At 36.8% G+C, this 19,856-nt stretch overlaps 1 protein-coding gene across 1 annotated transcript in view; it reads right to left on the reverse strand.

Moving 5' to 3' along the window:
• LOC140241101 (formin-binding protein 1-like) overlaps positions 1-19,856 on the reverse strand; it is a 107,195-nt gene that overhangs the window by 7,280 nt on the left and 80,059 nt on the right. The window contains exons 9-11 of the mRNA XM_072320868.1: positions 16,502-16,522; positions 11,700-11,809; positions 10,645-10,777 (exon numbers count right to left, since the gene is read on the reverse strand). Coding sequence (XP_072176969.1) covers positions 10,645-10,777; positions 11,700-11,809; positions 16,502-16,522 — 264 coding nt within the window. The remainder of the gene's footprint in view (positions 1-10,644; positions 10,778-11,699; positions 11,810-16,501; positions 16,523-19,856) is intronic.

Below are 19,856 nucleotides of genomic sequence, written 5' to 3' on the forward strand. Positions count from 1 at the left end.
GATAGATAGATAAATAAATAGACAGATAGCTAGATAGAGACATACAGATAAAGAGACAGACAGACAGACAGACAGACAGAGGGAGAGAGAAATGAGAAGGGGGTGAATGACAAGGAGTGTACAATACTTGTTAAGCATTTGATTTGAAGATCTACTTGGAGTCTTTTCACCGCTTATTGCAAAAATTAATTCAAACTAAAATGCCCATTAGAGATTGCCACCATATTTGATAGATGCTAATCCTGACCAATTTCCGCAACTCGCTTAGGTGTAAAACAACATTACAGACATGATACAGCAGCTGCCAAAAGCATTTTTTCTCTCTCTCACAAATTTTGAGTGCACAGGGAAAAATTTGCAGTCGAGAAATTAGGCAATTGTGACAGAAACTGGCTATTCTTTGTTGAACATTGTTGATGCAACACAGATAAGGTTATGTGGGACCGAGACGACCCATTTTAAGTTTTTGTGAAAATTGCACCTGCATCTAAAACCAAAGTTTCAGTTTTATCAAAATTACACAATACAATTATCAGCAGTCTTAAAGGCTTTTAACATCAATGAAAACATTCTTGCTTCACTGATCAACACAAACGATTCAAATATTGCATCTCAAAGTCAATATGGTGCAGGTTTCTTGCAACAACAACAACAACAACAACAAAAAAGACAAGAAAAAAACAGAGAGAGACCAGCTTTATGTCCCTAAATGCAATGGACTACCACCTATTTTACACATACCAAACACTTTCAATACCTCCTACTGAGCATGCACACCACTACTGATATTAAAACACTATTCATCTCACTCTATCAAGCAATCACGGATGCATTTGGCATAGCACTGTGTCACTTTTTTTGTTTTGTTTTCTTCTACACAAATTGGCAATGCGTTCAGCAGCAACAAGTTTTGCCTACGAGGTGAGTTTGTTAGTTTCAGCAGAGGTTGAGCTGTTCTTTTCGACAAGCAATCTGCCCTTGAACAAGAGGCCTATTACAAAACTATGGTACACATTGCTCACCAAAAAAACCCCAGAACTTTTATGCAAGTTCATGTTATCGTTTATCTGTATCTTAAGCCTATATTCCATTGTACAGCTACATAATTACCATTTTACATATCCAATTAATAATATATTCATATTCACAACACAATCTATAATCTTGTTTATTTAATCTTCATTTTCCCACATCATTCTGTTGTGTCAAGAGAGGATGAAATAATTTCTACCAGTTTGCAAATTCATTTTTCTGAATGTACAAACTTCACAATCACTTTCGGCCGTGGATTTATAAAACTCCAGAAGTTTTTCCTCACTTTATCAAGCTCTAAAAAATCTTTGGTGACAGGCAAGCAATAATTAGTAATCTAAAACCTATCCAGTGGCTCCAAGAGAGACAAATAACAAAGTGCATTCATGCCCATGCACAAAACCACAAGCAAAATAAGAAAGCTAATCAATAATTTCTGAATTCAGAGGATTTCTTTGTCTTGTCATAAACTGTTTCTGAGAGTAATTCACTTCTTTTGGATGGACTTGTATGTGAGGATTACTTGAAGGTATTGTTTACCATTGGGATCAGTGATTTAAAAAATGTTCGAGTTATTACATTTGATACAATCTGTATGTCAGTTGTATCACAAAACATCCTACCATACAAAAATTTTGCAATAAAGCCTAAAATATAGGGAAATATCACTGTTTTCTCACTGAACCATAACGGTAGACAGTTTATTTTAGAAACAATTTTGTAATAAGTATTGTTCACAATTTGTATGTTTAACCCTAATCAGGCTGGGCTTTTTTGGCTATGCTATATCTGGGGGGGGGGGGGGGCGGATTCCGCCCCCCCTTCAGATCTCGCCTATGGAACACGCGATAGCGCCGAAAATCGGCACACGCGACGCCCGCGACGTATTCTATCAAAATGTATGGTTGCTTTCTGCGAAAAATTTTTCTTATATTTTATATTAATTAATTATTGTAATTTATGCATGAAATCAGTTTTGGGCTCTAAATCACTTATTAATGCTCCAATTAAGCTAATTTCTTTTTTAAAATGTTTCTTGTATCATTCTTCTGAGACTTAGGATAAAAAAAAAATTGGTATCGAAATTAATTTCTTATGTATTTTATTGTTTTTTGAATTTCTTATGTATTTCTTTGTTTTTTTACCTTTTGTTTTTGTTTGTTTTTTGGCCAAAATTTGTCACAGACATTTTTCGAAGCATTATTATGCTAAAATAAATTAATTTCGGCCATTCTAAGTGAAGATATGAATTTTTATGTGAATTAATTGAAAAAACACAATTTGCATTGGATTTGTACACAAAATCACGTTTTGGAGCAATTTTGGGGTTGACGAATTTTTTTCAAACGGGCGTCGCGTCAAAACGGCACGCGCGGGCGCAACAATTTGGGTCTCAAAAGTTGCGCGATACTTGAAAGAAAAAGGTCATGAAACATCGCGGCGGGAGCTTATCGCGTTGCGAAGATATTGCGCGAAACGTCGAGGGGGGGGGGCGGATTCCGCCCCCCCCAGCCTGATTAGGGTTAACAATACTTCATGTTTATTCTACTGATTAACATTTTCACACCCGTTGTTTCTATCCCTAACTTACATTTTAGAACTATTTTGAACCACTAGAGCTGGATTTTTGTTTTATCTTCAAATGGTAAATAATGCCTTCAAATAATAAAAATCATGTTATTTATTGTTTTTCCCTCCGTTCACTTTGAAAGCAGACATGCGGTGTTGGTAACATTACAGCCTGACAAAAACAGTGATAACGACAGTGTCTTCCAAGTAACCACTGAGGCTTGCATGACATAATACACCATGTGAGAAGTTTACCTTACATTCAGCAAACAGTTTACTCTAAACAGAACAAACAAAATCATACTAGGGTACTTTTCAAAGAAAGACTTCATATATACATATATATATAGATATAAATCATGCTTAGCAGCAATGCACGGTCATGCTGTTAACGAAAAATGGGAGAGAAAAAAAAAAAAAAACAGAACCAGGCATTTTGATTATCTAAAAAAGAAATAAATCTTCTTTTAATTAAAAAAAAAAGAAGGAAAGAAATAAAAAGGAGGAATGCTGCTCACAGAAACACAAAATGCAAGAAATCGAGTAATGTGGGCAGTACTTACACTCGGGAGTGAATTGTTTTTGTATGGCGAATGGCCAGTGTACTTCTAAAGTCAGAAAGGATGGGTGAAGAAGTGTCTTAGAAGTGGTGTTCTCTCCCGCCGAATAAACATAACGAAAAATCGTCAGAGACTTGCACAGGAATTTTGTTAAATATTTGAGCGAGGTCAGCAAAATAAATCAAAAGGAATTATACGGTGGAAAAGCCCACTGGGCTTTTTAAAGATAAATATATATATATATTTTAAAGTAGATAATCAACTCAAATTTTTGTTTTACTTCAAGTGTGAGCTGGACTATATCATAAAGCTCACGCTGTTCTATTGTTTTTCTCTCATTTTTCTTTGAGAGAGAGAGAGTAAATGGTGCAGAGTGTAGTATCTTGAGCTGATATATAAGAATAATTTAAGAGAGGTAAATATTCCCTTACCGCTTTCTGCAGAGCAGAATACCATATCAGAAAAAAAAAAGATGAAAACAAACACTTTAGATTGAGGTTAACGATTATTCTATCTTAGTGCTGACTGAAAACAACTTGCTGAACCACAAGGATCACAATTTTTCACCTATTTATCAACTTTTTAATTCATTCTTGTTAAGATCATAAGAAGGAAATGACAAACAGTATGATTGTTACAACAAACATGACTGTACAAAGTGGCTGAATACTGCACCTACTATTTTATGAGTACAGTTTATTCATAAGGGGAAATTGAAATCAGAAATGTATCACACACTGTCTGTGTGAAAATCCACTCCATACTTGACACATTTCCAACAATTCACATGACACTCTAGTTAACTTGTGCAAGTCATATCAATTCAGGCATGAGGATAATTTCTATGGCAATTCTCACCAATCTTTGAATAAAGCTTTCATTAGCTCTTCTTTTGTATTTGTGACTACCACAGACATATGGCATGCATACAGCAAGGTAAAGCTTGTCACACAAAAGTACCATCATCCAAAACTGAGTGCAATTTCTACGAAAAAAAAAAAGAATCTTTTCTTTTTGTCAACAAATAGCAAATCCACTGCAGTACAATGTCTGTGCCCTTTGAAACAGCAAATACATTGCAAATGCAAAGCAAGACATAATTTTCCTATGTACAGTTGCCTTACTCCACTTCTCTCCCTATCCCGTTTTAGAAATGAAGCAAACATGTTAATCAACTCATATTCTGTGGATAACCGCCCAGATTCTATAAAAACATAGAAATCTCTCTGTGTGGGTCATGCCATGCGTTTTCTAAACCCCCAACCAGAATGAATTTTGGAAATGAAAACAATCCCGGGTAACAAATGAAAAGCAGGCATGTGGGAAGAATGCATCATAAGAACCAGTGGCGAGCTGTCAGTATGCCGGTATACCAGCCTTGCTGTTAATATTTCTTGTCAGCGTAAAATCAAGTTTAAGCAGAGGCAGAATCAATCAGCGGTCATGCCATTTCACTGTTAGCTCCTGCGCAATTTTTGAAAAATAAATCATTATCTATTAGTCCTGAACACGCACATTTGTGTGTACACATGTGACCTGCATTGTGGGGGGACTTTCCTACAAATAATAAAGTAGAAATCTTAATGATGGTTCTAGCATACTCAAGTAAACTTTGTTTTTACTTCTATGTAATCCTGCCATATGGACACAATTTAGCATTAGTGGTCATAACCCCTTGGATGCACTATGGGTCAATATCATCTCTGAATTATTAGTATCTACTCTAACATTACAACTTAGTATTAACAATAAGGCAACTAGCATAACGTCGGCTGAGAATGATAAGGGCGTTAAGTTGTCACAAAACCCATAGTGTTCAAGACAACTTAACGCCCTTCTCATTCTCAATAGACGATAAGCAAGCATATACATTGTGAGGGGGTTTGCATGTTTCCCTTCTCAAGTGGAACTATTGAGAAAAATAGATTCATGCTGACTTCACTTACAGCTAAGCCAGTCATCATCTTCTACAACCCAACACCTATCAGTACAAATGTCAACCCTGTCTTGTTACAAAGTACAGTTCACAAACCAAAGCAAAATAAATGTCTTATAAGCAAGGGCTGTGAAGTACTGCCAGAACTCCGATGTGATCTTTCAAACTACATCAGCTTCCAATAATTTTTTTTTTCTTCTTCTTCAACCATTAAAAGGAATCCCCAGCCAAATAGTGAAACAAATTACCTTGATATAAAAAGAACTTAGTACACACTGGACATTGCTAGAATACATTACCCACCCCTCCCCTATACTGAGGTGTGTAAGTTAGCCTTTGACCCCGTTTACAGTGCGGGGCCGGGCTCGGCCGCGGCCGAGCCCCGGCCGAGCCCGGCCTCAATTGCGCGGCCGAGCCTCGCAATTTTGTCCGTTTACACTGCCGGGCTCGGCCGCGCTTTTGATTCAAACCTTTCAATATTTTGTCGTAGTGGCGCTCTGCTTGTAAACAAATGCAATTTGGTATTGTCTGGTTTTCAGACCCTTTGCCAAATGAATTCCGTGGCGACGAAGTCGCCGTTCGGGCAAAGGCCTTTGCCGAAGGAAAGAATCCTTTGCAGGACAAAACCACCCTAAACTATACTAGTTTTCGACGTTGAGGGGGTTAATATCCTGAATAGCGAAAGATACAGGCAGAGGGTTTGGAAGCCAGACTAAAATTGGCCGCGCAATTGGCCGCGCATTTGGCCCAGTTTGCGTTTACACCAAGAAAAGGCCGGGCTCGGCCGCGGCTCGGCTGCGGCCGAGACCACCTCCAGAGCGAGGCCAAATGCGAGGCCAATTTTGGCCTCGCATTTGGCCTTTTGCGCGTTTACACTGAAGCGGGGCTGGGCACGGCCGCGGCCGAGCCGCGGCCGAGCCTCGCACTGTAAACGGGGTCTAAGTTTCAGGTGAAGGAGTGCAAGGAAGTGCATCATTATTGCAAACTCCGGAAGTGATAAAGTCGCTTCTATGTACTATGTGTATGTGTCTCTATGCATCTATGTCTATATCATTTTAATTTAAGCCTCATTTTCATAATTGACTTGATGCACTAATTTGTTTACTTGTGAACTATCTATAAAAACTACCTACCGGTATTCATTTTATGTGTGGAAGATCAGACAGGTGCACAGAAGCAAAAGCAAAATGGTTTGCACAAGAAGGTGAGGGAGGCATAACACTGATAACACTAATAACTGGTACTACAGAGTATCTTCCTTTCACTATTACTAAGATCTGGAAAGCTGGAGGATTATTTTCATGACTTACAGGACCATTTATCCCTCCTATCTGCCAACCAAAGAGAGTACCGGTATCAACATTAATGTCATGGAGACTGCCCTCTTGAGTTGGCTGATATCGTTGTGTTGGCAGAAACCCTGAGACATGAATCTAATTATCTCTTCCTACTGATGACACATGGACACTCCTACACTGCACAGCCCCCACTACACCACAATAGTCCCTTCCATAACCATTCATGTGATGTTCTTGGATTTGAAAGCATGATGGGATTCTAGATCAAAATTAGGCTCTCTCTAACTCTTTTGACTGGCGAGTTTGATATAACTTTGTAAATCCACTTCATTGACTTCAAAATGGAAAACAAAGAAGCAAATTCCAGACGTCTCATAGCTATTCATTAATCCAGAAGTGAGCTTTCACAACATATCACATAACCCACTTGACAATTACAGCAAACGAAAGAAAGAAAGAAAAAAACTAAGTCAAAAGGAAACCTTTGTCCCATCTACATCTTCCCACGATGCAAGATACACATGAAGTTCTCAAGAATTATTCAACTGCCAGTCCTTCCAATTGCAAAAAGGAGGACATCTTTAAACTCAATGGAACAGGCATTGTTATTAGGGTGACTGTATTTTCACTTTCAACCAATGTCTGTACTCTACATGTATATGTGTTAAGTATGAGTCTACTTTCAAGGATCAATGCAGACATAATCATGTGAAGTATCTTTTGCCATCACATGCACAGAAGCCATAAGATATGGTTTCTATCCCTATCACAAAACAAGGCACACACACACACAAAAAAAAGAAGAAAGATTGAAATGCTATTCCACACTCCAAGCAGTACGGTGGGAGAGGAAATTTACAGATTCCTAACCTTTCTGACTGAAAAACCATGGATGATTTGGCTCAAAAGCAGGAAAAAAAGAGCTGTTCCCATAGCAATGTGCAATAAAATTATCAAAAAAAAAAAATATAGGAAACTCCTATTGCAACAAGAGCTGGTAATGGTCAAAATTCATATTCCTTCCTCCAACTTCAGAATGGTTAGGAGGTCTGAATTCAACAAAATTTTGAAGGGAAAAGACCTTTTTTTTTTAAAGTCACAAATAGCAAATTTGTATGACAATTTTTTTTTTCGACATGTCCACATATAATGAAAATTTAAAAACCATTTCTCTACGTCTGTCTTTGATATAACATTCATATCAACTTTCCACTTTCTCTTCCTTCTTTAACACAATCTCTCCACGACTACCCCCACAGTGTCATTAATGATAGTAGATCTCTGTATGTGCCATGCTTTTTTTTTTTTGGCCAATCTTACAAACATTGAATATTCATCAAGCATTTTACATAAGGGATTTACGGGGTGATTGATGTAGGGGAGAAAATAAAGGGAAACACACACAAAAAAACAAACAAACTCATGCATGCATACACAACACAATGTTTTCTTCAGACAATCTAAGGTCAACCAAATGGCTAACATGCTCAAAAAAAACTTTTACAACACACTCAAGTCCAGTAGAGACCTTTTCTCCCCTATTATTTACTTGTCATATCTTTTTATTGTTTTCATTAGTACGGTAGAGCATTCAAGCACAAAATTATATCACAATGGGTAAGAAATCCCCTTTTAACTCCCTTCTTTCTCAGTCAAATAGTAAAAATATACAAATTATTTTCAGATTTCCCAGATACTACATGTAGTTTTCACCTTTAATGCAACACTCCAGCAATGTGAAATATGACAATGATGTATTGAATAAAACCAAACAATGAAAAAGTGTAATGAAAGTATCACCAAAATCTAACTAACCAAAAAAAAAAAAAAAGGATATGTTAGCTTGAATAATTCAATATGTTTTTACGAAAAAAAAAATAGATGAAATATGGTAGTAAGTTCCTCTCATGAAAATATTGTGAAATTTGAAACATTGTGCTAAAAGAGGGATTGTTACAGAAATTTTAGTTATATTTGACATTACTATTCTTCTTCATTTTTTTTTTTTTTTTTTTTTTTTTTTTGAGTGAAGGTGAGTATTCAGTGGCTGGTGTAAGAATTCACAATCCAGTGATGTGCATATCATTGCATGAACTAGAGCAAATGTGTGTGCAAACGCTATAATCTTTGATATCAGCCAATATTGAAATACAATCTCAATCAGGGGGGTGAAATTTCCTATCTACCTGTTATCATCAAGATGCCTACATCTAGCAAATTTATCATCTTTGAGCTCCAAGACACTCAGAATCAAGCAAATCTCTTCTTAGTGTGTTTGTGTTTGTGTGTGTGTGTGTGTGTGTGTGTTTGTTTGTTTTTTGGCTTGACAGTAATGCTATGAAGAAGGGGAACAAGACTTAAGATTATGCAATAATTGTACAAAATGCTGAAATACATCTGAACTGAGAACAAGAAGGATGTCACTACTTTTTTTCACAACCTCAAACTGTGATCTCACTCCCTATGTGAAATTTGTATACCTAGTACTTTGCTGCCCTTTTATCTATTGTATATGTACCATGGTGTCCTCCACAGACATCTTATGGCTAAAACCTTTCACCTCCATTCCCATCTTATTATTACACCCTTACACCTTTTTGAGACCAAATTAATATGAATAAATCATGATAATATGGTAGAATTTTCCCTTGGGTACCATCATCAGTGCAAGCTCCATTCTTTACAAGGGTCTTGTTACCATCAGTTTTACCCTTTCATGGCTGGATACCATCCTTTATACCGGTGCCAAAGGGTACAGGGTAGAACACCTTGTATACAGGATGTATGCACCAGGCTGAGATTTGAACCTAGGACATAATCTTTAAGAGTCCAAGGCCAACACCTCTGTGCCATGAAGCTTCTAGATGATAGTCACTAACTTTACACACACTCCTTCACCCACAGGTCACTGTATGACACATTACATGGAATGAAAACTAGATTGCATTATGGTGATAAGAAATGACTATTTACTAGTAACTGCGTTGGAACACACCAAGCCATGCATACATGTATTAGAGGCAGACACAAACTGTACAAACATTGCAGAGGCAAATGAAACACGACAAAGAGTTTCGACAAACGTGAATCTAGCACAAATAGAATACTGCGTAGCTCAAGTACATATATGTAAAGAAGCTTAGAATGGAAATGGTTGCACACAGAGTGAAATTATCCAAAGTCTGGGTGAAAATTTCAGATGTCTGGGTGAAATAATCTACAGTCTCTAAAAAATTGTAAAATGTTTTGGTAAATTTTTCCAAATTCATTAGTGAAAATTAAGGTGCATATGAGCAGTGGGGGAACATACATTTTACTTTGCTAAAGCTACAGCAAACTGCTCATAGGAAACTTTATCTAACTTGTTCACCTCTGCATATCTTACACTGTTAATCTAGAAACCTGGGAAAGGTCTTTAGGTATGAAAATCAACTTACAAACCCAATCAGTGATATAAGAATTTAGAAGAAGACACACAAAGCATGAAATTGTAAACAACATTTGGGCAAAACTTTGGCATACAATATATGATAACAACATATTTTATGGTTTCAATCTGGAAATTGGCAACACCATCTTTGTATCTGGGGTCACAAATGATCTACAATATAATTTTCTGACTTAGCGGTCAATACCAAATTTAGGTCGATGTCACGAAACACTGCATGAAATAGAAAATTACAGTTTAGCAAGACTTTGGTATACAATATATGATCACAACATATATGCTGTATTTATTAAATTGATTGTATCTATTCATCTATCTCCTGAAAACTTACATGGTTTTGATAATTTTGATTTAGATAATCTTTCAGATTTTTGTGCAGATCTAGTGAATTTAGCCAGGCCTGTCTAATCTCTCTCCACAAATAGAATATGCAGTGGCATTTAGAGGTGCCAAGTATAAGAGAACAGGATGACAATTTTAGGTCTTGATGTGTTAAATCTTGCGATGATATTCAGAAGGCACGGTGTGATGTGTGTGGGGTGTTGGGTGGGGGGGGGGGGGTCGGGAGAGATGACACCTGCTGGTTAGAAGGTGAAGATGAGTTACGGAGCAATGATAACGTGAACGAATGAGAGACAAGCAATGTGTCGACGGTCAAAGGTCATCAAAATCTCACCCAGATGACTACCACTATGAGGGTACATGTCGTAATGCAGTCTTGGGATGAGGGAGTTGGATTATAACTGTGAAGGTGCACAGAAGATAATTAAACCTTTGATCGCTGAGACGGGGGTAACTCACTTGATACTTCGCCAACTCCATTCTCAATCCATCCATCTTCTTCCCGATCTCGGCAAGCTGTCGGTCGACGCTGGCCGGGTCGCCCAGGGTGGGGTTCTTGGTGTATACTTCTCTCATTCTCTGCAGTCCCTCTCTGAATACACACAAACAAACACACAAACACAAACAGTGAAACAGAAATACACACAAGAGATTTCATAATACAATGCACACTGTATATAGCCAAGGTCTTCTGCAATTCCCTCTTAAACAAAGTCTTACATGGCTGCAGCACTGTCATACGAAAACTGTGTTTGAAGCCAAACAAGTTAATCACACCAAATCTGAGCATAACTTGAAGGACTATGAATGAACAGAAAAAAAAAAAGCCCAGAAGAAATCACAATCCCTGTACAAGGCTTAAAACAGTATGAATCCGTGGCAGTTAGTACGGGTTGCTTCTACACATTACGCAATGCTGCACACTAACCCATTTTTTCTACTGGTCCAACCTGTCCGTCAGACCAGTAGGTGCTCAGTTTTTTCCAATCTTTTACTGGGCCATTCCTGAAAAAGTTACTGGTCCGATAGTGATTTTTACTGGTCAGGGATCGTTGGACCAGTGCCAGTGTGCAGCGTTGCATTATGCATGGAGGTACATTGTAGATAACATGTAAAATTATTTCAGGTATGTCATTCAAGCCACATTAGTTTGTATTGCTTCCTTTAATCTGTGTAGAGTGCCTCCTTCAGTCAACTTGACTTGAATAAGAAAATTCCCCATTATCTCTTTATTTTGTAGATCCTGGATATTAATGATGTAAGGCAAAATACTGTAAAACGAGATACTTTCATGGCATGAAATTTTTGCGAGTTGCCTCTAACATTCAATGCATCCAGTGTAGACAAGAACTTTCACGTGCATTTTACTTTCACAAATCTTGGCTCTCACGAAATTCGCGGAATTAAAATGCACGCAAACATTCCTCGTTTTTAAAGTAAATGCGACTAAAATATTTGTAAACAGGAAGAATGCAAGAGACGGAAGACATAAAACGAGCTGAGATGAGACATACTTCGATTTGACCTCTGATTCGATGAGCTGATTCAGCTCCTCAATCTTCTCCTTGAGTTTCTTGGATTGCTGGTTTGGTGGCAGGTGGCTGAAGTCCTCCTTGGGCTCCTCCTGGTAGGGTAAGACCAGGATGATAGCATCATCAATGAACATGACATAATACTTCCCATCTCCATGGCAACACGTCAAACTCAAATAAGCTTTTACAAACCTTCACCACAAAACTTACAAAGGCAACATTTTGGCAAAATCAATAGTCCTTAATCATGCACACATAAACCAAAACTGATTACACCTTGTCATATAATATCAAAGAAATATTTCACTTCTAATGACAAATTTGAGAGAATTTTGTCTTTTTAGGTATTTTTGTGTCTTGGAGAATATCAAATTTTCGTCTGCTTGAATGACACAGAATTCACTTCTGAAATTGAACCATACAAACTGAACATGCAGACACAGAGCAACATCATCAATGCCATGCAACATCTGCATACAGGCACACTAAGAAAATAAAAGACCAAAACAAAACAGCATTAATAAACCAACAACAGTCTGCAGATCATCCTTACCAGATGCAAAACAAAGGATCATAATGTCTACAACTATATTACTGCTTTTCCAATTTTTGTTGGCAATTTTAAGCAGTTAGACATGACACCGACATTATTTGTACACTTCTGTGCTTCAGAGTTACTTTATGTGAACATATTATCAATTACAGAGGATAAAAACAAAAAGAAAATAAATCAAGCAGTTGTTAAAGTGGAACTTGAGTTTGGAGGGTATGTCTCCTATTCAAAATGTTGGAAATGAAACACTGTATGGGAACCAACTTTAACACTTACCAGCAAAGTTAGGCTACCCGTATGAAAATGACAATGATTAGCACACCACTCATTTAAGTGTGCTCAACATAATTATGTATAAGTGGATATATATATTAATGTGAATAATTATGAATGGTGCTTTGTGTGATATATACAATAAAACGGAGTGAATCTAACAGCTTTTTACAAAATTGTAATAAAAAGGACCAACTCTTAATCCTATTTGCATGTGGCATGTACATTGTATAACCCCTCAAATAATCTGTATCTGTACATTAAATTGTGCCTGTATATTTGACATACTATATTCTTAAGTGATAATCCTATAACATGATATATTATCATTCATGACTCCTATGGCTCATAAATATAAATTTCCTTATTCTGAAAAATTTTCAGCTAATCAGCGAAACATGTCTGGTAGAGTGGCTTGCTGCTATGAAGGTTTTGATGACGATGTCAAGACAATATTTTGATTTAAAAAAATAATTTTTCAAATGTTGCAATGATGTTTGAATTATTGATTTAGGTCAATATGAAATTCCAATATGAAAAATATAACAGATCAAATCTCCTATCTCAACCCTCAAATTCACCCTGAGTGCTCTTTCTTTATATCTCTTTTTCAAGCACATTTCAAGGATTTTCTACATAATCATGAATAGAAATGTTGTGCAGGACAAGAACGTGATGAATTTTCAATGGTTTTGTACTTCCAATAAGTAGTAACCCATTCAATACTATATAAAATTATATCACAAAATGGTCAAGGTCAATCATATAGCAAACTGTGAACTGATTCATTTATCATTCTTTAAAAAAAAAAGACACAATGTTAATGATGACACAGATAACCTAATTCACACCTCAATATCATTCTTGCAATAGTGCATTGACATAATTTGGATGATACTCACAGAAATAAGATGTCATATAAAAAAAAAAAAAAAAAAAAAAAAAAAAAAATCCAGCCCCGATAAGCAAATGAGGAATGTTATCCCTAGCTAATTCTTATTAAAGTCTTTGGGATTTCTACAGTCAGCTCAAAGTGTATTGGTGATGACCTTTAGGGCATCATCTCTTTGCTTCAAATTGTTCTTTCATTTTGATTGTCTCTTTGTTCTGATTGTTTTGCTGTTATTGTCTGTATTTCCACCTAAGTTTGATACAAAGCTCTCTAAGTTGGCAGTCAAACTGACCAATAAGTCCCTGGTGGTGAATTGACTGGTCTAGAGATTGTAACAGGGGTGTAATACCACTAAACAGAGCATGCAAAACAGAATATTGAGAAGTGATGACCAAACTGTTTGGACGCATGTTGCAGGTAGAGGTACAACAAGCCATATGACATGCTGATGATATCTGCTACACATGCATGACAAGGTAATGCTAGAATGTACCACCACACTACCGCAGCACTACACTCAAGTACCACATCCAGGCGATCAATCAACAGATAGGCGGAGATTTGGGAGAGGGGTTATAGATAGGGCGGAGCAAAGCTGCATAAAGGGGGTAGCGGCAAGCCAGAGGATGGGCGGGGCAAGGCGGGGCATACATAACTACATACAATAAGAGTTTTAGGAAGATGCAGGTGGAGTTCTTGCTGGTATAGACACGATGCAAGGGGGAGGGGGGAATGGTTATATTAAGAGGGAAGCATGTTTTAGGGGAGGAAGGTGAGATAGCAACAAACAGGTGCACAGGAGATGGCGTGTGAAGAGATACCAGGCAAGAGAGAAGGAAAGACTGGTAAACGCTATCTATTTCTCTTCTCTCTCTCTTGTACTAAAGTACGTAATTTCATTCGTCATAATCCTTTCTGTCACATTCTAGCGAAGGCAACAGGTGTCTATAGCTTTGCATCCCTGGAAACTTCTCTTACCTCACTTTCAACTGTTGATATACAAATTCTTTGATATACAATAAAAAAAAGTGCAGAAATTATTGACACAAGACCATTGAACTTAGAAAAAAAAGTCAAAATCACTCAGCAATAAACACTTATAGCAAAATACACTTTGACGGAAGAGGTTTGATCGTGGGAAACTGGTAACGCAGTACAAAATGCACAGAAAATAATACTTCCTTGATGTTAAAAAAACAATAACAGAAAACATCAAGTCTATGGAGAAGTCTTACTTTCATCTCTATATGACTTTTTAAACCTGGAAAAGATTAAAGTTGATTAGATTATTTCTAAGATCTGCCTGATAGGGTGGCTGGCTCATCCTGCATTACCATGGATAGTTCTGAGGGTATTAAAGGCATTGGTTAGGGTTAGTGTAAGAGTTCAAGGAGAATGAAACCTGAATATTATACACTATGTGGATTGAGTGATTACAAATGTATTGGTCAAACACATCAGTGACGTTTAAGGATTATTGGCAATCCGTTCAAAATTTATGATTGTTTTTTTTAGTAAGTTTTGCTGCCATGATTGCTGGATGAGAAGACTACAACAGTTTGTGACACTATGGCAGGACAACAATATAAAGAAAATACAGAAAGAATTCGAACACACTTCCATTTTTCTAGCATAATGAAAGCTTTACCTCTTCCTGTAAATGGGGATAATTATATTACCTGTAACATACGTTAGTATCTAGACGCGGGAATGTGTGCTTTCCAAAAGACAAACAAAAATAAGAGAGGAAAACAAGAGATTTTGTGGAATTCTCTTAATCATTTCCTTATAACATTGCCCATGTATGCTGTCACAAACTGTTGTAGTCTTCTTGTCCAGTGATTGGGGTGCCAAAACAATTCCTACATTTTGAATGGATTCTCAAAACTTCACTGATGTGTTATATTGGTAATACTGCATTCACTCAATTCATATACTTCACAAATATTTGGGTTTCATTCCCTTTTAAAGTTATAGTAATCAGTAACAATGATAACTTTTACAACATCGATGACATGCTGGCATAGAGACTTTCTTATTTCAGTACCTTTTTTTTTTAATAAAATAAATGGAAGTTAGAAAGTAACTCATCAGTTATAGCCTGCATTATTTGATTTAAAAGCCAAAGTTTAAATAAAAGAGTCTTAAACAGAAGTGCTGCATTTCTGCTAAGCCAGGAAGGAGGTTTTTTTGATCTCTGTTCTGTTCCCTGCCGTGTTAACTTCACTTCATTTTAACATGCAAAATTTGCAAAGCTCCTTAACAATAACTGTTTTTATTTGCAATTATCCACGCATTGACACCGATCACAGATCTATCAAATACAAATAAAAGGTCTGTCTGCAATGGCTTGTTTTAATGCAAACTTCATTATCTTGCCATTGGTATTTCACAGAAAGTTAAAGCGTTATGCATCAAGCACGTTGTATTACGTACAAAACGTATGAATAAAAGCAATATCATGTATTAAGAGAAAAAAAATATTCAATATACCAGCAATTTTTGTGTGTTCAAATGACTGAAACATAAATTCTGAACAATCTCTACATGTCACTACTACAGTATTCACGCCCTAAGTTTTTCTTTGCTTCTAACCACTTGCAAATTTTCAGAGGAAACATTTCTTCTTTTTTTTTCTCATTTCTTCAGTAGAATTATTGTGTTGTTTGACACATTGATTAAAAAGATTTATGCTTTTGTGCTAATGAAAAAGCATTTTTTTAAAACAATCTTTCTCAAACCATCTATTGTCATCTATAATATCACCCCCACCCTCTCCTGCCACAAGATATAAACATAAAAATAATGTGTGTCGGGAAGGAACAAGGCAAGGCAGGAGTGTGTATGAAACAATCATCAAATATGCAGATCATTGATGAAAAGTCAAATGCACGCACTTCAACTACGTATCACTATATCAAAACAACAACTTGCCAGACTTTCAAGCTGATAAAATAAAAAAAAAATAAAAAAAATCACTCAAAAAATCATCAACAAATAAATAAATAAATAAATGCAAAAAAAAAAAAGGTATAGATTTTTCTGTAGCAAGACTCAATAACATACCTGGAAAAAGGATAGAGGTCGCTGAAAAATATATGAAAACAAATAAAAACAAAAAAGTGTGTCAATTACAGAGACAGGAAAAAAGATGCACCATAGAGTATTACTAATGATTTTTCTTCTTTTTTGACAGAAAGCAGCAGAATTCATCTTTCAGCCTTCAGTTGCCAGCAAATTTCATTTTCTTCCATCCTGCAAGCATCACAGGCCTAAAGAAAGAGGTAACTGTTGCAATTGCTGGAGGTAAAGTATATCATGAACAACACCTTTGTCATTTACAATGTTTCACAATCTTTATTTTTCCCCAACAAGGGATATAATCTCAAAACTAAAATATCTGCAACCTTGATTCTTCAGATATTGGCTGTTCTGACAGTCAGATACAGCATGCAAAAAAAAAAAAAAAAAAAAAAAAAAAAAAAAAAAAGAAAAAGAAAAAGATATATTGAACTGATCCTTAAAAATCGCTCTGATGCTAGACCAACAAGATCATTATCATCATCAGAAAAGAACACCTGACGATCTACTGCTTGCTACTTTTTGTTAAGTTTGAGAAAGGCAGGACAAACTGAGTTCACACAAAAGAGAATGAAGTCTCCACAGTTAAAAAGGGGGAAAATGAATGAGCAAAAAACTTTGCCCCCATCTGATGAGGATTTCTCTTCTGCTCAGAGACCAAGATGACAAGGCAGAGATGATAGGTTTCCACGGATACGCATCTCCTACTTCAGATCACTGAGGATTTTATGTACAGTCACCACCTTCATCCCTTGCATGCTATGCCCACTTGTCTGTGTGTGTGTCTGTGTGTGTGTCTGTGTGTTATCTGGTAAGTGAAAGTCATCAGTCCATTTTGATATACATATGAAGAGTTTGTTTGCAAAAACCGATAAGTCCATATTTGCCAGATGGAGATATTTGCGATTAAAGGTCAAGAAAAATATAGAGAATAATAAGAAAATTTTTGCTTCTTTTGACCATAACTTCAAAAATATACCTTTATATGTAGTGACCAATACATCATTTAAAAGGTATTATTTTGTACTTTATGACAGAGACCGTACTTCAAAATCTTCAAAAATGGACTTATCGGTTTTTGCGAACAAACTCTTCATACATACACTGTGTGGTTACAAAATGGTGTGCTTATTCACATTTGGAAGAGTATGTCGGTATGTGCATATATGCATCTGTGTGTTTCTGTCAGTGGTTCTGTGCACCACAATACACACACCTTGTGACCCCGGACTACCAGTGGTATACACCCCTTTCTCTGCAGGACTTAGCCATCATCACGCATAAAAGAATTTGACTCATCAGTGCAAAATACTTTTTCATCTGTATTTCATCTCCTGTGCTTTTTAGCATTTAACAGCTGCTGGTAACAGGGCTTTATGTTTCAGTTTGTTGCTTTCTTCCAAGTTTGAACAAGTTATATCAACAATCTTATCTCTATAATGAAGACTTATTTGAGCAGGCAAATATAATATATATATATATATATTTTTTTTTAAACCAAGATTTCATTAACTCGGACAATCCCTGCCCCAGACTGGGAAATGATGTTACCATAGCAACCACCATCACCACTGAGGACACACCAAGCTCCCTTGCACTTCTGCACCCCAACACAACACCCCAACGCCAAATTGCACCCCATCTATGTTGCTCGCGGATTTTCAAAATGGCATTAGAAATCACAGTGACCAAGAGCCTCAACACCTCCAGAGGGGACAAAAAATCAACACAAATTCCAATAAGATTTGTTTATATCTTTTGTTGTGAAGTGTTGAACTCTGTCAATGAAAATATTAGCAGTGTCATTTTTTTTTCTGTCCTGAAAGAGTACAATAAATCCCACAAAATTCTAATTTGTCTTGGAGTAGTCCTATTCCGATGAAGACTGTCGAAAATGGAATAGACGACACTACATTTTGAATAATTCTCTAGCTGCCAAGATGGCTGCCAGGTGTAGGGGTTTTAGATCTGGGATCACAGTGCTCCATGCATTCTTTGGTGTGTCTGTGATTACATATTACACCAGAGTAAATGTTCTCAAAGTCTGCCTACAGGTCTCTTACTGGACTTCTCCTACTTCCCTACAGTGATATACGACAGTAGCTCCCATCATGCACCTGTTTCATGTTTACGAGTGTCAACATATTAGGCTATTAGTTTCATTTTCTGAAGTCTGGTTTACTTAAACTTTGCACAGGATGTACAGAAAAAGCCATCTCACAGCATTGCTCATTCACAAAGAAAATTTTGTATTTCATCTCCTACCAAGAGAATGCTAAACTGGTTTAGATTTTACGACAGCAAATGGATGGAGATGAATTTTTGGTAAATCTAGCACAAAGTGGGTATCATACTTTGACTGCACGACTGGGCAGAGTTTACATCCAAACCTGACTTCAGAACGTGAGCCTACAACTTGAAGTGGACCAGTCAAACCCGAGATCAAATGTGACATCTTGGATCAGCAGTAATCAACCCATCACAAGGCCCGTTTAAGAACAGACAAAATAGAAGAAGACAGTGAAATTTTACCAGAGCACAATGCATTCAGGGCTTGACAAAAACTGCAGCATTTGTTTGTGTTTTTTTTTTTGCTTATATTCAAGGAGCTTATAGAGGGTAACAGAGGAATGAAGGCAGAAGCAAACACTAGCTGAAGAAACAGTAACATTTTGAAAGATCCACACAAAATAGAGTCTGGGCATTTCAGACAAACCGCTCATCCACACATAAAGACTACACTCATGGATGTCTGCTCATGTGTTGTGAAATCAATGATCCACACGGCCTTCTTTGGATGAGTTGGCAAATGTTAACTTCAAGCGCTGAGGCACAATTACTGTACTGCTTTGCTCTTTCAGGTCTTATCCTATTCCCCCTTGCTCACGCAATTTGCAATATGTGGGTCTATGCAGTTTTGATGTGAACACTGCTACAGCACAGCAATTGCCAAGCCCCAAATGATGATGCAACACACGACAGGCGTATAGAGGGAAAAAAGAAGGGATGTTGTTAAAAGAGTTTGCAGGGTAAGTTTTTATTTGCGGCTACCTGAAGAGGTTAAATTTGGTTTAAATACAACTGTGGAAGGAGGAAAAAGGGAAAAAGAGAAAAAAATTGGGATCTCAAACACACCTTTCTCCTGAATCGACCCTGTGCCACAGACCGTTAAACATAATAAAAAACAAAGAAGCAAAACAGGTGAATATTCAAATAATAAGACATTCATAGGGACTCAGTACTAATGCAGTACATAATACAAAATAAACCATTCAATAAGGAGAAAATAAAAAACAACAAAGAACTATAGAGAGCTATGAAAATAAACTGCAACCATTCA

Source organism: Diadema setosum, chromosome 17 (assembly GCF_964275005.1).
Source record: "Diadema setosum chromosome 17, eeDiaSeto1, whole genome shotgun sequence".
Taxonomy (NCBI): domain Eukaryota; kingdom Metazoa; phylum Echinodermata; class Echinoidea; order Diadematoida; family Diadematidae; genus Diadema; species Diadema setosum.